Raw genomic sequence first — 13,884 nt, 5'->3', positions numbered from 1 at the left:
TGGAGCGAGTCCGCGTCGCCTGTTGTGCTCGGCGGCTTGGGCCGTCTCTCGCTGTCCCTCTCCGTTTAAGTGCCGGTGTTCCTGCTTGTGTCGCGGACCGCGCCACGAACTCCGTGTTGCCTCACTGTGCCTCTTGTCCTTTCGTGTTCGTTTGTCTTAGTGTGCCACCGTCTCCAATGTCTTACGACTTATGTCTTCATTATTGTGCAGTGTCTCGTCTCACCGTCTCGCTTTCCCTCCCTATGCCTAACTCTACCCCACACGACTGTTAATGGGAGGGTGACTGCGTCACATTTGAAAGCCGCACGCGTTAATGTGTTTGTTGACGTGCGCGTGTGACTCAGGCACGTACGAATGCCATGAGTATGGGGTGCTCCTCTCTTGCGCCACGGTCACAAACGCCACGCTTCTGTTCCGTGACGATAGGCGTGTTGTAATCCCTTGCCTGTGGAAGTGACCGTGTGGACACTCATACCAAGAACAAGCGACCACACAAGACTTCCTCATATCTGTGCTCTAGTCGTCTATTCACAACGCATCCATCGCAATACAATACACGATAATTTACACGGAGAGAATGCTGCTGCTCATGCTACTGCTCAGACATCCACTCGTCCACACCACGGGTGTCCGCTCCCAAGCTCCACAGCGGGTGGTACTACAGCGGCTCTTCTGCCTCGCAAGTGCCGCTCACCAAATTCCCAACGGCGCCCGTACACATACAACAAAGATCCCTCACTTCTCCTTAACAGACTTGGGGCAAGTGCTGTTGAGCACCTACGAAAGCCCAACACGACAGACACTAGGGGGTGGTTGGCCAGCACCATGCCCAACTGTTTTGTTTTGTCTTCCCCCCCCCAACTGGTGATGCTTACACACTGCATCAGATACTCAACGAAGGCCGAGTCGACCTAGGGGAGGCCCAGAACCGGTTCTGATGTTGGCCACGAGTGGGAATTGAACTCGTTCGCCGAGTTCGCAGCGCAGTGCGCCAGTTGCTGCACTACCACTCCCTGCACTACCACTCCCTACACGCACCCATGGAATTCATTGGAGTGGAGTGGCGTGCCGGCCGCCTGCCCGCCTGCCCGCCATCACACCTCCGGGTTGGCAGAGTCCGCGGGGGCCTCCTGGTTGCGGTTGGGCACAGCCGCTCCTTCCACATCGTCCTGGGCCGCGCCCAGGCCGAGGCGGCTCGTATCCTCGCCGTCGGCGAGGTCGAGCGACTCTTTCTGCGGGCAAGGGGAGCAGAAGGGGTCGAACACGGGCGCCGTGAGACTCGGGCAGTCACAGGAGGTGAGACGGCAGTGATGGTTGATGATCCTGCGAGCGATAATGGTGAATGTCATTGTGGCGACGTTAACATTAATAATGCCAGTACAGGAGCTGATAGTGGTGATGATTTTGCTTGTGAAGTTAAGATTGACAATGCTGGCCCATGAACTGATGATGGTATTGATGGCAATGAAGATGACGTGGACTCACACGCACGATGCTTCCCCTCCAGAACGCCGGCAGCTGCCTCTTCCCAGCGGCCACGGCGGTGCAGGTGAGCACCGTGCACGGCACCAGGTAGAGCAGCGCCGGTTGCCCCATCCGTGTCAGCACCAGCGCCACGAATGTCACCAGTAGCCCCAAGCCGTATGCTGGTGGGTCACGGAGGTCACGGTGGGCAGGAGTCAGCCCAAAAACGAGTTGAGACGCGTGTGAGCACTGGGCACTTACCAATTCAATCCAACCCCCCCCCCGAGATTCGACACATTCTCATGATCCACGGTCGTGACCTGGTGTTGTGGCGTTCTCGCCGCCTCCCTTACGTCACGTGCCTAATTTGCCGTCTCGGTTTGGCAACGCCGTTGGCTCGGCCCATGCACCGCGCTCGCTTCTCAGCGCGTGCATCGAGTGGAGCGCGCATTGCCAATAAGCGATGATGACAAGACGCGCGTTGCGATGCGTGCACCGCAAGCACCGGCATCAATGTCGACAACTGAATCGAGTGTTTCCCCCTCCCGCACAGGTTTTCTTCGGATGCCCTGGTTTCCTCCGACATGCGTTAACGCTCATTAATTGGCTGATAATACCATGACATCGAAGACCTGCGGAGCTAGGGCAATTGGTGGCACCGGCTTATCGCGTGGCTGCCTTCCTGCTCATCTGCGGTTCTTCCTCATGCCGGGGTATGCACACCCACCAACCCGCATAGCCATTCACGCACATACCCACACACACCCACACCCATACCTACATAACTGTCCACATGCTTAGGAGACTCCAGGCAAATCTGCCAGGATGCTCAACTACACATGAACCTGATAACATTCCATTTTCTGTCATATAGCCATACAGACTTGGGGCAAGTGGTGTTAGCGAGCACCGATGTCCACCACAGCACACGAGGGTGTGGGTGGCCAATACCTCGCCTGGCCACCCTTGTCTATGTTCACACACTGGACCAGGAACTCGTTTAAGGCCAAGCTCACCTAGGGGAGGCACAGGATTAGTTCGAATATTTGCCAATTATTGGCCGTGAGAATCCAACTTGGGTAGTGGTTAGTGCAGTGCAGTTGCACTAGCCACTGTGTTAAATACCAACACGTACATTTACACCCATATCTGCATACCCATCTCCATACGTACAGACCGCATGCAGTGATGCTTGCACGCTCACTCGCACATGCATCTGCAAATCTCCTATACACTCACCCACTGCACTCACACACCCCCTCCTGTGCACTCACCCACTGCGCTCAACACACACAATCCCTTTCATGCACACCCCCTCGGGGAGCTCACCTATGGTGCTTGTCACAAAGTAGATGTGCGACGAGTTGGTGTGTACATCAAACCGGTGGCAGTACACGACGAGCACACCTGCAGCACAGGCGCACACAAAGACCCCCCGTGTAGCCTTCAACAGGCTGTTTGGGGCAAGTGATGTTGGTGAACACCGATGTGAAGGCAGGCGTGGCACACACAAGAGTGTGTCACCAACACCATGCCCGGCCGCCTTTGTCTCACCGGTGCTGATGTTTCCACACCGCAGCAGGTACTCATTTGAAGCTGAATCGACCTCGGGGAGTCCCAGAACCGGTTCAAATATTCGTCGCCACTGTTATTGATCGTGAGCGGGAATCGAAATGAGGTCGTCAGCTTTATAGCACAGTGCACCATCCACAGTGCCACTGCTCCCCACACACCACACCACATGCACCGTACACTCCACACTCCACACACAACACATACACTACTATGCATTTACCACACACCATACATATACCACAAAAACACACTACAGACACACTACACACACCCCACGTATTCACCACACACAACACGCATTCACCACACACACACACCACTCCACGCATTAAACAAGGACACACCACACACACACACCACACATTCACAACACACAACACGCATTCACTACAGACACACGACACACATGCAGACACGCTACAAACACAAGCAAACGCTCTACGTGTCACGCTGCGGACAGCACAGGGGGTGACGTTGTTTGTTGCCGGCGCTTCTCTTGCCCGACTGCAAGCGCCGTGTGCACCAAACCTGGCACCAGGATGTCCCCGAAGCCGAGCAGCGAGAACGGCTGCGAGCAGACGGACAGCTCTGAGGGTGCCAAGCGTGGTACCTTCAGCACCATGGGCAGCTGCACGCACACAAAGACACCGTTTAACCTTAACAGAATGTTGGTGCACGGGAGGGTGGTGGCCAGCAGTACTCCTGGCCGCCTTTGTCTCCCTAGTGGTTTTACGCACTGTACCAGGTGTTAATTATAAGGCTAAGTCAACATAGGGGAGGCCCAAGCCCTCTTGAGATATTCGTTGTCACTGTTATTGTTAGTGAGCGGGAATCGAAAATTAAACAAGTAAATAAAACTACTTCCACGCATCGAACTTGGTTCGCCGGTTTTAGAGCACAGCGCACTAATCACGACACTACCGCTCCCCACACGAACATATACATGCAGACACACCCACGTACGTATACATGCATTTACCATGCGCATACACATGGACGTAGGTACACAGGTGACCAGACACGACGTTTACTACTCCTGTGTTGTGTGACGCCTGGCTGATGATCAATGAAGAGGCGAGGCTAACCCACTTAGATACCAAGAGCAACGCAACGCTCCCATTGCGCTCACGAACAGCTGAGACCACGTGATGATGAGGACGATAATTACCAGCGATTACCTTTTCCTTTGATGACGAATCAGATGGGCCAGAAGCAACCTCCACCATGATACTTTGTCCATTCTGGTAAAAACACAACATCATTAGCCATTCACCATGGCAGTGATGTTACCACGGTGCGTATGCCAGGCTAGGTGCACTTTGAGGCTATCAGGTGAAGTGGAGGTCTTGCTGCAGGAAGGTCACAGGAAAGAGCCGGGTACTATGGGTTTTCGTTATTGTACCAACACACATGCACCTGTTCGCTCACACCTCCTCACTCACCGCTCATGTACTCACTGACCCGAATAACTCCCACACCCACTAACTCGCTCACACACTAACCCACTTAGTCACTTGCCCACTCACTCAGTCATCCAATCACCTCCATATTCACTCAACCACTTGCCCAGGCGTTTGCCTACCACCCCCCTCACTCATTTCCCTACAACTCTTGGATGAACTGAATGTCAACGGTTGCACTTAATCGGCTCTTTTATTTATTTATCGAGCCATGTTAACATATTCAACTGTTGAACCGATATAGCGTATAATTGTACGGTTTTATTTTGGAATTGAGACGCTGTTTTGTAACTGTTGTACCACTCACCGTTGTACCTGCTTTTATATTCGCGAGATGCCTACTCGTATTTCTCTCTGCCTGCGTCTCGGTTAAGATTGGTAACGTCCTCATAACCAAGCTTAATATTCCACATGTACCTTCTCTAAGCTATGTTGTGTTAAAGTCATGCTGCAGGATCACCTCTGCCAAATTGCTATTAATGATATAGCTAAGCTCTGCTCCGGCTGAGGCCAAGTACACAGTTTATTGTACTTAAGTATCTGTGACAGGAGCTATTGATCATGTTTTTGCTGTTTAAGTCACTGTTTGTTGTTTATCCTGTTTGAGTTTTGGAGTGGGTTCCGTATAAGTAATTTGTTGATAAAATTGAAATTTCCTTAGAAGAGATGTTTGTGTATCGTTTGTTGTCCTTCCCCCGCACCTCTGATTATCACGGTTGGCTACGTACGGTGCGAAAGAAGTTCAACATACATACGTTAGTTTGCACATTCCCACCCGGCGGTGTCCTGTAACTGCCACCACTGCCAGACGGTCTTGGGCTGTGGCCGTCCTCATAATGGAGCTGCCTAGCTCAGTGGGGCCTCCTCACCAGCTGAGATAATCAGGCCCGAGCTCACATTGAACCCCGGTGGCACCGTAAGCCGGCCCCGGGTTTTCCCACGCACGCGAAACACGCACGCGCGCATGTGCTCACCGGCATGATGTACGGCGTGATGAACACAAAGAAGATGTCGTACACAAACAGCATGACCAACAGCAGGGTGCACGCCTGCAATGCAACACAACACAAAGATAAAGATCCCCCGTATAGCCATTAACAGGCTGTTGGGGTAAGTGCCATTAGCGAGCACCTATAAGGGACGGCACGGCACATGACGGAATTGGTTGGCGATGGTAGCGGTGGAGATGACAGTGGTGGCGGTGGTGTTGGTTGACTGTGGCGCCAGCGGCACCTTGAAGCTGGGCATGCGCAGCACCCGCAGCATGTAGGTGCAGAACGCGATGCCCAGCATGTCCTGGAGCACCCACGCCCAGCTGGCACCACACACAAAACAAAGAGCCCACGTGTAGCATTTAACAGACTGTAGGGTCAAGTGCTTTTAGCGAGCACCTATGAAAGCCGGCACGGCACACGAGGGGGTGGGTGGCCAGCACCACGCCCGGCCGCCTTTGTCTCCGTAGTGGTGAAGTTTACACACAGCACTAGGAACTCATTTGAGGCTGAGTCGACCTAGCGGAGGCCCAAGACCGGTTCAGATAATAGTCACTGGCAAGGTTCCTAGCGCAGCGCGCTGACCGCTACATTACTGCTCCCCATTGATGCCCATCAATGCCTCGGTGGCCCTGAGCCAGTGGTGTAAGGTCCACACATTCCTATTGGTGAATCTAATCCACAGCACCAACCACTACCGAGTTCCCCACAAAATGGTACTCATGTTATCGACCCCGGAGGGATGATGGGCTGAGTCAACCTCACAACCGAAAGATGATCGCGCAACCTTCTGACTGAGAGCCGCTCGCTCTACAGCCGAGCCAGCTGACCGGGTCAAGGGGTGTCAGGCGAGCTCTTACGAACGCTCCCGGACACGGCGAGCGAGGGGGCGGTGCGGCCTGCACCACGGCCGGCTTCACGAGCGGGCGAGAAAAAGCACCAGCGGTGGCGCAGGGGTGGCCGCGGCGGCGTCACCTGTCCTCGTTGCGGAAGACGGCCCACACGACGGCCGTGGCCACACAGGACACCGCAAGGACCGCCAGTCGCACCGGGGGCGGCTCCTGCATGCATGGGGCAAGGGCACGGGGAACCCTGCAGCCGGGGAGAGTGGGGAGCAGGGAGCGGTTGGAATGAGGGGGGTAAGAACAGGGGGGAGGCCGGGGGGGGGGTTACGTGTGTCTGCATTGTGCGTGCCCGTGTATGTGGCGTGCAGTGGTATGTCAACGCGCAGCTCGGGGAATACAGAAAGGTGGAAGAGAGTACACGGGCAGGGGTACACACACAGGTAGGAATACACAGGGGTAGGGGTACACACACAGGTAGGATTACACACGGGTAGGGATACACACACACAGGTAGAGGCACATGCACCTGCAACTGCCGCACGGAGAGCGGGAGACGAGAGGAGCGAGGCAGCTGTAGAGACCCAGCGAGGAGGCGAGGCAGAACACAGCGATGATCACGTAGACTGGGCCCGTACACACAGGGTTGCATGGGGATCCACAAGGACGCACGGGGACGCACAGACACGAGGAATTACAAGCATCGCTTTAGTGCCCACACGATTCAACGCGCATACGTGCGAGCGTACCGATCGATTTTAATTTCCAAATCGTCACGTGCTCTCTATATACCAGCAGGCATTGCAAGGGTAGTGGGCATCTGTGAAAAAGAGCTTCATACCTCATCGGATTCCTCCAGGATAAATACGGATTCTGATTCTTATTGTGCGTTAATGTGCATGGGTGTGTGTGTGTGTGTCACTTTGGGTGTGTTAGGGTGTGTGTGTGTTAGGGGGAGCGGTAGTGTAGCGGTTAGCGTGCTGCGCTATGAAACTGGCGACCTGGGTTCGATTCCCGCTCACGGCCAACACCAGTGACGATTATCTGAACCGGTCCCGGGCCTCCCCTAGGTCGACTCAGCCTCTAAATGAGTACCTGGTGCGGTGTGTAAACATCGCCACTAGGGAGACAAAGGCGGTCGGGCGTGGTGCTGGCCACCCACCCCCTGGTGTACCGTTCCGGCCTTCATAGGTGCTCGCTAACAGCACTTGCCCCTACAGTCTGTTAAGGCTATATGGGGGAACTTTGTGTCACTTTTGGTGCGTTAGGAGGTGGCCTGGCACAAGCGTTGTGGTGACATCACCGCTACTTAGTGGCGAATGGCGGTTGTTGTTAGGTGTGTGGATCAGTTGCCCCAACAGTCTGTCACGGCTACACAGGGGATCTTTGTCGTTGTATAGTAGCTGCAGGGGTTAGCACACTGCCCTACGAACCTGGCGACCCAAGTTCGATTCCCGCTCACAGCTGATAACAGTGACGGCAATTATTTGAACCAGTCATGGGCCTCCCGTAGATTGACTGAGGTGCGCTGGCTTGGCGTACACACCAACTCGTCACTTTGTGACAAACACCATAGGCGAGTTCCCCGAGGGGGTGTGCATGGGAGATTGTGTGGGTGAGTGCACAGTGGGTGAGTGTATAGAACTGAGGTTTGGAGATGCATGTGCAGGTGAGCGTGCAGGCATCGTTGTATGCCATCTATAAGAATGTGGATCGTTATGCAGACACGGGTGTGAGTGTGGGTGGGTTCGATTCTCGCTCAAGGCTGACACCAGTGACGATTTTCTATACTGGTCCTGGGACTCCCCTAGGTCGACTCAGCAGCCTCAAATGAGTACCTCATGCGATGTGTAAACATCGCCACTGGGGAGACAAAGGCTGCCGGGCGTGGTGTTAGCCACCCATCTCCTCGGATGTCGTGCAGGCCTTCATAGGTGCTCACTAACAACACTTGCCCCAACAGTCTGGTGAGGCTTTGTCTTTTATGGGAATGTAGCACAGTGGTTAGCCCACTGTGTTATGAACCCGGCAAACCGGAATTCGATTCCCGTTCATGACCAACACCAGTGGCGATTATCTCAACTGTTCCTGGACCTCCCGTAGATCGACTCAGCCGTAAACTGAGTGATGATGTGGTGTGTAAACATCAATACTGGGGAAAAGATGGTGGCTGGGCAAACCACCCCTCGTGTGCTGTGTCGGCCTTCATTGGTGCTCCCAAACAGCACTTGCCCCATCAGCCCGTGTGGGCTACACGGTAGCTCTTTGTCTGTGTGTGGTCGCGTGCGTGGGTGCCTGCACACCCAGATAGTCGTAGAAGAAGTAGAGCATGGTGAGCATGATGGTGGAGGTCGCCACGAACAAAGCCACCATCTTGGGTGAGATGTCCTCGCTGGCCGGGGCGGCTCCTCCTATGCCGCCGACGCCGCTCGTCGGCGCGCCGCTACTGCTGCTGCTGGGGGAAGTGCACAACCGCCACCACCATCGTTATCACCACTGCCATCGCGATCACTATCGCCATCATCATCACCGCCACCACCATCACAGCCACCACCATCGCCATCACCATCATCATCATCACCGCGACCACCATCACCACCACCATCATCACAGTCACTGCCACCACCACCATTATCACCGCCACCACGACCACTGCCATCACCATCACAGCCACCACCATCGCCATCATCACCACCACCAAAACCACCGCCATCATTATCACCGTCATCACCACCATCGTCATCACCACCAGCATCACCGCAGTGTAAGCTGGGCATGTGAACTCACGTGTGCATCTCGGAGACTCCGGCCCAGTAGCTGGCGCCGGCCACGGTCCCCACCGCCATCACGTAGATCAGCATCATGTTGTAGTCGAGGCGCGACTCGCGCGGGGCGAACAGGAGCACCTGTTGCTCGCCGTCGCGCTGAGCCTGCCCGAAACAACGCACAGCATGTAGCGTGCAACACACAAAGATCCCCACTCCCCCAACTCCTATAGCCTGATCGTGCTGCTAGTGCAAGTGCTGCCGGCGAGTACCTAAAGAATTACACTGACATAAACAGGAACACATGGAAAAAAGAGACACCATATCCACAATTGGGAAGAGTAAATGGACTTGGACAAGACAGGATAATGGCCTATAGGCCAGAATGGTGATGGAATGGTAGACAAAGGGGGGAATACGTCCAAGAGGATGATCTATGTGGATATGGAGTGATGAGATCCAGGTCACGTGCAGGAGCAGCAGCACTGGACTGTGCGGGATATGGAGGGCGTTTGGAGGCCTTCATCCCGCAGTGGATAGACAATGGCTGATGATGATGACGATCCACACCTGGAGCATGTGACGAGCGTCTTCCTCTCCCATGAGCGCCACGGGGATCGCCACCTCCTCGTACTCCGTCTCGTTACCGCCGGGGGACACCTGCACGCACAGACGGGGGGTGGGGCACAGGGCTCTGTGAACATCCCGTGAACCATGACCACAACAACACCGGGCTGTGGAAATATTTACCCTTCTCTACGATTAAATGAGTGATGATTTACAGACACTGACTGGAATCGGGCATCCGACAGGAGAGAGTGCGTGAGTCTATGAACTTTCAATTGTTACAATTGTATATCGCTATTGGATTTCGGTATTAATTATGTTTTGTTCCATTTGTACAGTCTCGGCTTCGGGGCAATACCGGGATGACCATTATGAACCCACCGGGACTGTCCCATCCAAACTGGGGCATTCGGTGGCTTTACCCCCACAGCAGGGTTCAGCTGGTTTTTGTGCGTGATCGAGGCACCACAAAGAGGGTCGGGGCAGTGGTGAGGAACGCGGGCACACACCAGCGGCCTGTGGCTCAGCACCAGTAGCGCGGATGCGCCGTGCACGGCTGCTAGCCGCGCCTTGTGATAAAATGAGCAGTTCCCGCGCGTCGCCAACGCCACGGCACCGGCGAAGCCGCCGGGCGGCACGTCACCGGGGAGGCACAGCGGCGTCGGAGCGCCGTCAGCCAGCTGGTGCGGTGTCTGTCAGGACAAAGGGGGAGGAGGCACCAGCACGAGCAGTCGCCATAGTGAGTTCAGAGGGGGAGGAGGTTAGTAAGATGTTGGTGGGGTTAGTGAGATGTTGATGGGGTTTGTGAGAGGTTAGTGAGGTTAGAGAGAGGTTGGTTGGGCGAGGGGTTGATGGGGATAGTGAGAATTTGGTTAGGTTAATGAGAGGTTGGTGGGGTTGTTGAGAGACGTTGTTAGGGCTATTGAGAGAGGTTGGTGGAGTTAATGAGGGGATTCTGATGTGAGTGACGGTTTTCTGAGCAAAACGAAAGGTTGGTGATGGATTCATGAGTGAGTGATGCGAGCACCTCCTGTGAAATTTAGCGTGACTGGGTTCAAGCCAGGGTCCAGTGACGAGATGTTAACTACCTCGCTTAGTATACAAGAGGTAATGGGTTCGATCCCGACCCTGACACCTGTATATGTAGAGTTTGAGTGTTCTCCCCGTGGTCACTTGTTTTTTCCTCCGGGTCCTCTGGTTTTTTCCTCCAAATTTAGAAACGTGTTTAGAGTATTTGGCTGCTATAAATTTCTACATGATAAGCCACTTCGTTGAGCTATAATGTGTCCAGGTCGCTTCTGAAAAATACCTGAATAGTCCAGTGGGCCTTACTTGGTAAAAAAAAATAGTTTGGCTTTAATAGTTTAGAAGAACTCACGGCCTTTGTGGGGTCTTGGGGCAGCTCGGCCCAGCGGGGGTTGTAGAGTGTGCAGTACGTGTGTGAGTCTGATACCAACCGCAACAGAGCCATTTCTGCACACACCTGCACAACCACACAACCAGTATTAGCGAGCAACAATGAAAGCCGGTATGGCGCATGAGGGGGTGGTGTGCATAGAACAATCCCCTCCCGCCTTTCTCTCCACATTGGTGATCTTTATTCCAATGATCACGATTGGCTATGTACGGTGCGAAATAAGTTCAACATACATACATAAGGGAGGCACAGAACCGGCTCAGATATTCGTCCCTGATGTTGATCATCGGGACTCTAACGCGGGTTGTAGCACAGTGCACTAAGTACTGCACTATTGCTCCACACACAACCACTGCACTCCGTAAAACAATCCAAAAAGCCAGTCCATTAAGTGAGCCTTAATTGTAGAGGATGTAAATAAAATAAGAACTAAAAATATAAATGCATGGATTCTGTAACATTTTACAACACGCGTTTACCCTCGTGATAATGTTATATGGTCCAAGATGCACGAGTTGACATCACGTGGAACATGTACACGATGGTGCAAATAAATTCCTGCCACCCGAACACCTGGGCCAATCCCAGTTGGCACTCTTAGAGAGGGTGGATGACCGAGTGGATGAGTGGTTGGATTAGGGTTGCCACCAGGGCATATTTCTCAGATAATGATAGGTATATATATTCTTGGTTCTTTCGGTAAAGTCACGTAGAAGGGAAACAATAAAATAATAAAACAATAAAAATTATCACGACGTTTCGACTGCAACACAAGCAATCATCATCAGGTGTGAAAACCACAGCAAGAAAATTTGAGAAAAGTGGGGGTTTTTATGTTTTTATTTTTCGAACATAGATGGACTTGTCCATCTGAATAACTGCCAAATCGCTCTCCGTGGTAAAATAAAAACCGCCACTTTTTAAAAAAATTCTTGCTGTGGTTTTCACACCGAATGATGATTGCTTGTGTTGCAGTCGAAACGTCGTGAGAATTTTATTGTTTTATATTTTTATTATTTTATTGTTTCCCTTCTACGTGACTTTACCGAAATAATCAAGAATATGAATCCCTGCAGTCACGAAAGCCTTCAATCAAAATGATAGGTATATCAAGAACTGTGCACTCTATTGCAATACAGTTAATCGCAAAGCCATCAGCTCCCGGTACAAATCACATCATGCCACCCAGACGCAGACGCTTGATATTTTGAAGCGCCTTGTCCTGAACTCACCAATCCTCGACCACAGAGGGCGCTGGGTTGCGCGCGTGCGCCACCACGCGCCGGATGAACTTTATGGATCGAGGTCGCCCGAACGGCCGATGTCTCACGTGGAGCGAACCCGGCATCGACCAATAGGCACTGGTCCCTGCGACGAGTCCTAGCCCTAACCTCGCTCTCATCGCTCCGGTCAGCGTTGTCTCGCATTGCTAACGTCACGACTACGTCCGGTCACGGCCGCTTACAGTCGAGAAGAACGCGTTTACGATTGCGGTTTTAATGCTAGAAGATGTTGTTACCATTACTGCATTACAATTGGGCTCATGGATAGTGATGTCTGAAACGATCCTGGGAACACCCCTTCACTAAACCAGCACTGACCAGCGTGGTGAAGTATGGCAAAACATGATCGACACGGCGTTAGGGTGAGGGGGTTCAATAAGCATTGTATCGACAAAGGTCTGCAACTTGTTAGTCAAGGATGCGCTCGTGTTTACTGATCGTATACATTGTATTAATGTACAGGTTGACACTTTGTGTGTTCATATTGCATTCGGTGGTTGCGTTGTCAGGTGTCGGCTGTGCAGCCACAGTCCAATGTTCCACCGTACGTTTGTGCTCCCACGTCTGTGCTCGATTTCCACCGACATGCAATGACCAGCGTGGTGAAGTATGGTCAAACGACCCTCACGACCCGTATAGGCGTGGGGGATGCCCTCTCGTCCAGCTGTGGACTTTCAAAAGGGCCGTTACGTAAACACGGACGGTTCCACGAATATTTGCCCATGCTGCTGCTGTTAGAACGACATTGAGGGCCGCACTGGGTGTGCATTAATTGTTGTTATCTGTAAATAAACCCCCCCCCCAAATGACTCGATCTGTTACCGGGGAAACGGGTTGGCTGTCAAGGCCCGACCCCCTCGGCGATTCGACTCCCCTCGGCGTTTCGACTCCCTTCGGCGATTCGACTCCCTTCGACTTTCTGCGCTCCGCTTCCAACGACCCATCTCAACCTTTTGCGAATCCGTGTAAAATGTACAAGGTGCAGCATGAGCACAGCCAGTGAGGGACGGCGCTACATAGAAGCACCGATTGAAGAGCGTTTGTTTGACGATCTTGTTTTCTTTATCCGCGCAAGAGTAATTGCGTCGAGTTTTTAGGAATCGTTAAATCGAATAACGGGACGCCACTTGACGGCTGCGGCCTAACTCCTTTCACGAGGCCTGTGCGAAAGCCTCGGCTTCGTCCGCCGCCGTAGCCGCCCGACCCCACCCCGAGCCCCGCAGGGAATGTAGCACCACGGGGTCCCTCGGGATTGGGAGGCAGTGAGAAGCCGCCGGTCGTCCTCGCGGAATCCCCCGGCACCTTACGGCCACGCTCCGCGTGCTCGGCTCGCGTTTCCCCGCGCGGGACGACGCGTCGCGGGTACCTTGATGCCGCCAAACGCCACCAGCAACAGCAGCGACACCACCAGCGGCGAGAGTAGCCGAGCCGCCATGGCGGCTGTGATGTCACTGCTGGAGTGTGACGCGGAGCCGTTATCTTGGTTAGGGAAGGGGGGGGGCAGTGGCCGCCGCCATCT

At 53.5% G+C, this 13,884-nt stretch overlaps 1 protein-coding gene across 3 annotated transcripts; it reads right to left on the bottom strand.

The window, feature by feature from the left end:
• Window positions 1-508: 508 nt before the first annotated feature.
• Window positions 509-13,823, bottom strand: LOC116942094 (signal peptide peptidase-like 2B). 3 transcript variants are annotated; one of them, XM_032953669.2, is made up of 15 exons: window positions 13,732-13,823; window positions 11,044-11,148; window positions 10,175-10,357; window positions 9,669-9,758; window positions 9,121-9,263; window positions 8,637-8,788; window positions 6,863-6,959; window positions 6,467-6,583; window positions 5,733-5,814; window positions 5,474-5,548; window positions 4,218-4,280; window positions 3,568-3,667; window positions 2,794-2,871; window positions 1,486-1,646; window positions 509-1,232 (listed from the first exon to the last, which is right to left on the bottom strand). In XM_032953669.2, the coding sequence occupies exons 1-15, from the start codon at window positions 13,798-13,800 to the stop codon at window positions 1,095-1,097; spliced, it is 1,653 nt and encodes a 550-aa protein (XP_032809560.2). In that variant the 5' UTR covers window positions 13,801-13,823; the 3' UTR covers window positions 509-1,094. The 3 variants fall into 3 exon arrangements, with proteins under 3 accessions (XP_032809560.2, XP_075922843.1, XP_075922844.1); XM_076066728.1 differs by lacking the exon at window positions 13,732-13,823 and adding an exon at window positions 12,315-13,684; XM_076066729.1 differs by lacking the exon at window positions 13,732-13,823 and adding an exon at window positions 12,315-13,683 and having other exon boundaries at window positions 8,637-8,785.
• Between the last annotated feature and the right edge of the window lie 61 nt (window positions 13,824-13,884).

This window comes from Petromyzon marinus, chromosome 13 (genome assembly GCF_048934315.1).
Source record: "Petromyzon marinus isolate PM22_M1 ecotype Great Lakes invasive population chromosome 13, UKy_Petmar_22M1.pri1.0, whole genome shotgun sequence".
In the NCBI taxonomy this organism is placed as follows: domain Eukaryota; kingdom Metazoa; phylum Chordata; class Hyperoartia; order Petromyzontiformes; family Petromyzontidae; genus Petromyzon; species Petromyzon marinus.
This window is presented reverse-complemented; position numbering and strand designations above follow the sequence as displayed.

Bases quoted from the DNA above. Each gene is read 5' to 3' on its own strand.
- LOC116942094 (XM_076066728.1), bottom strand. From the start codon at position 12,509: ATGCGAGACAACGCTGACCGGAGCGATGAGAGCGAGGTTAGGGCTAGG. The intron at 11,149-12,314 runs GTGAGTTCAGGA...GTGGTTGTGCAG, and splicing joins CCCTCTGTGGTCGAGGATTG to GTGTGTGCAGAAATGGCTCT. The intron at 9,759-10,174 runs GTGTGTGCCCGC...CTGTGCGTGCAG, and splicing joins TGCTGAGCCACAGGCCGCTG to GTGTCCCCCGGCGGTAACGA.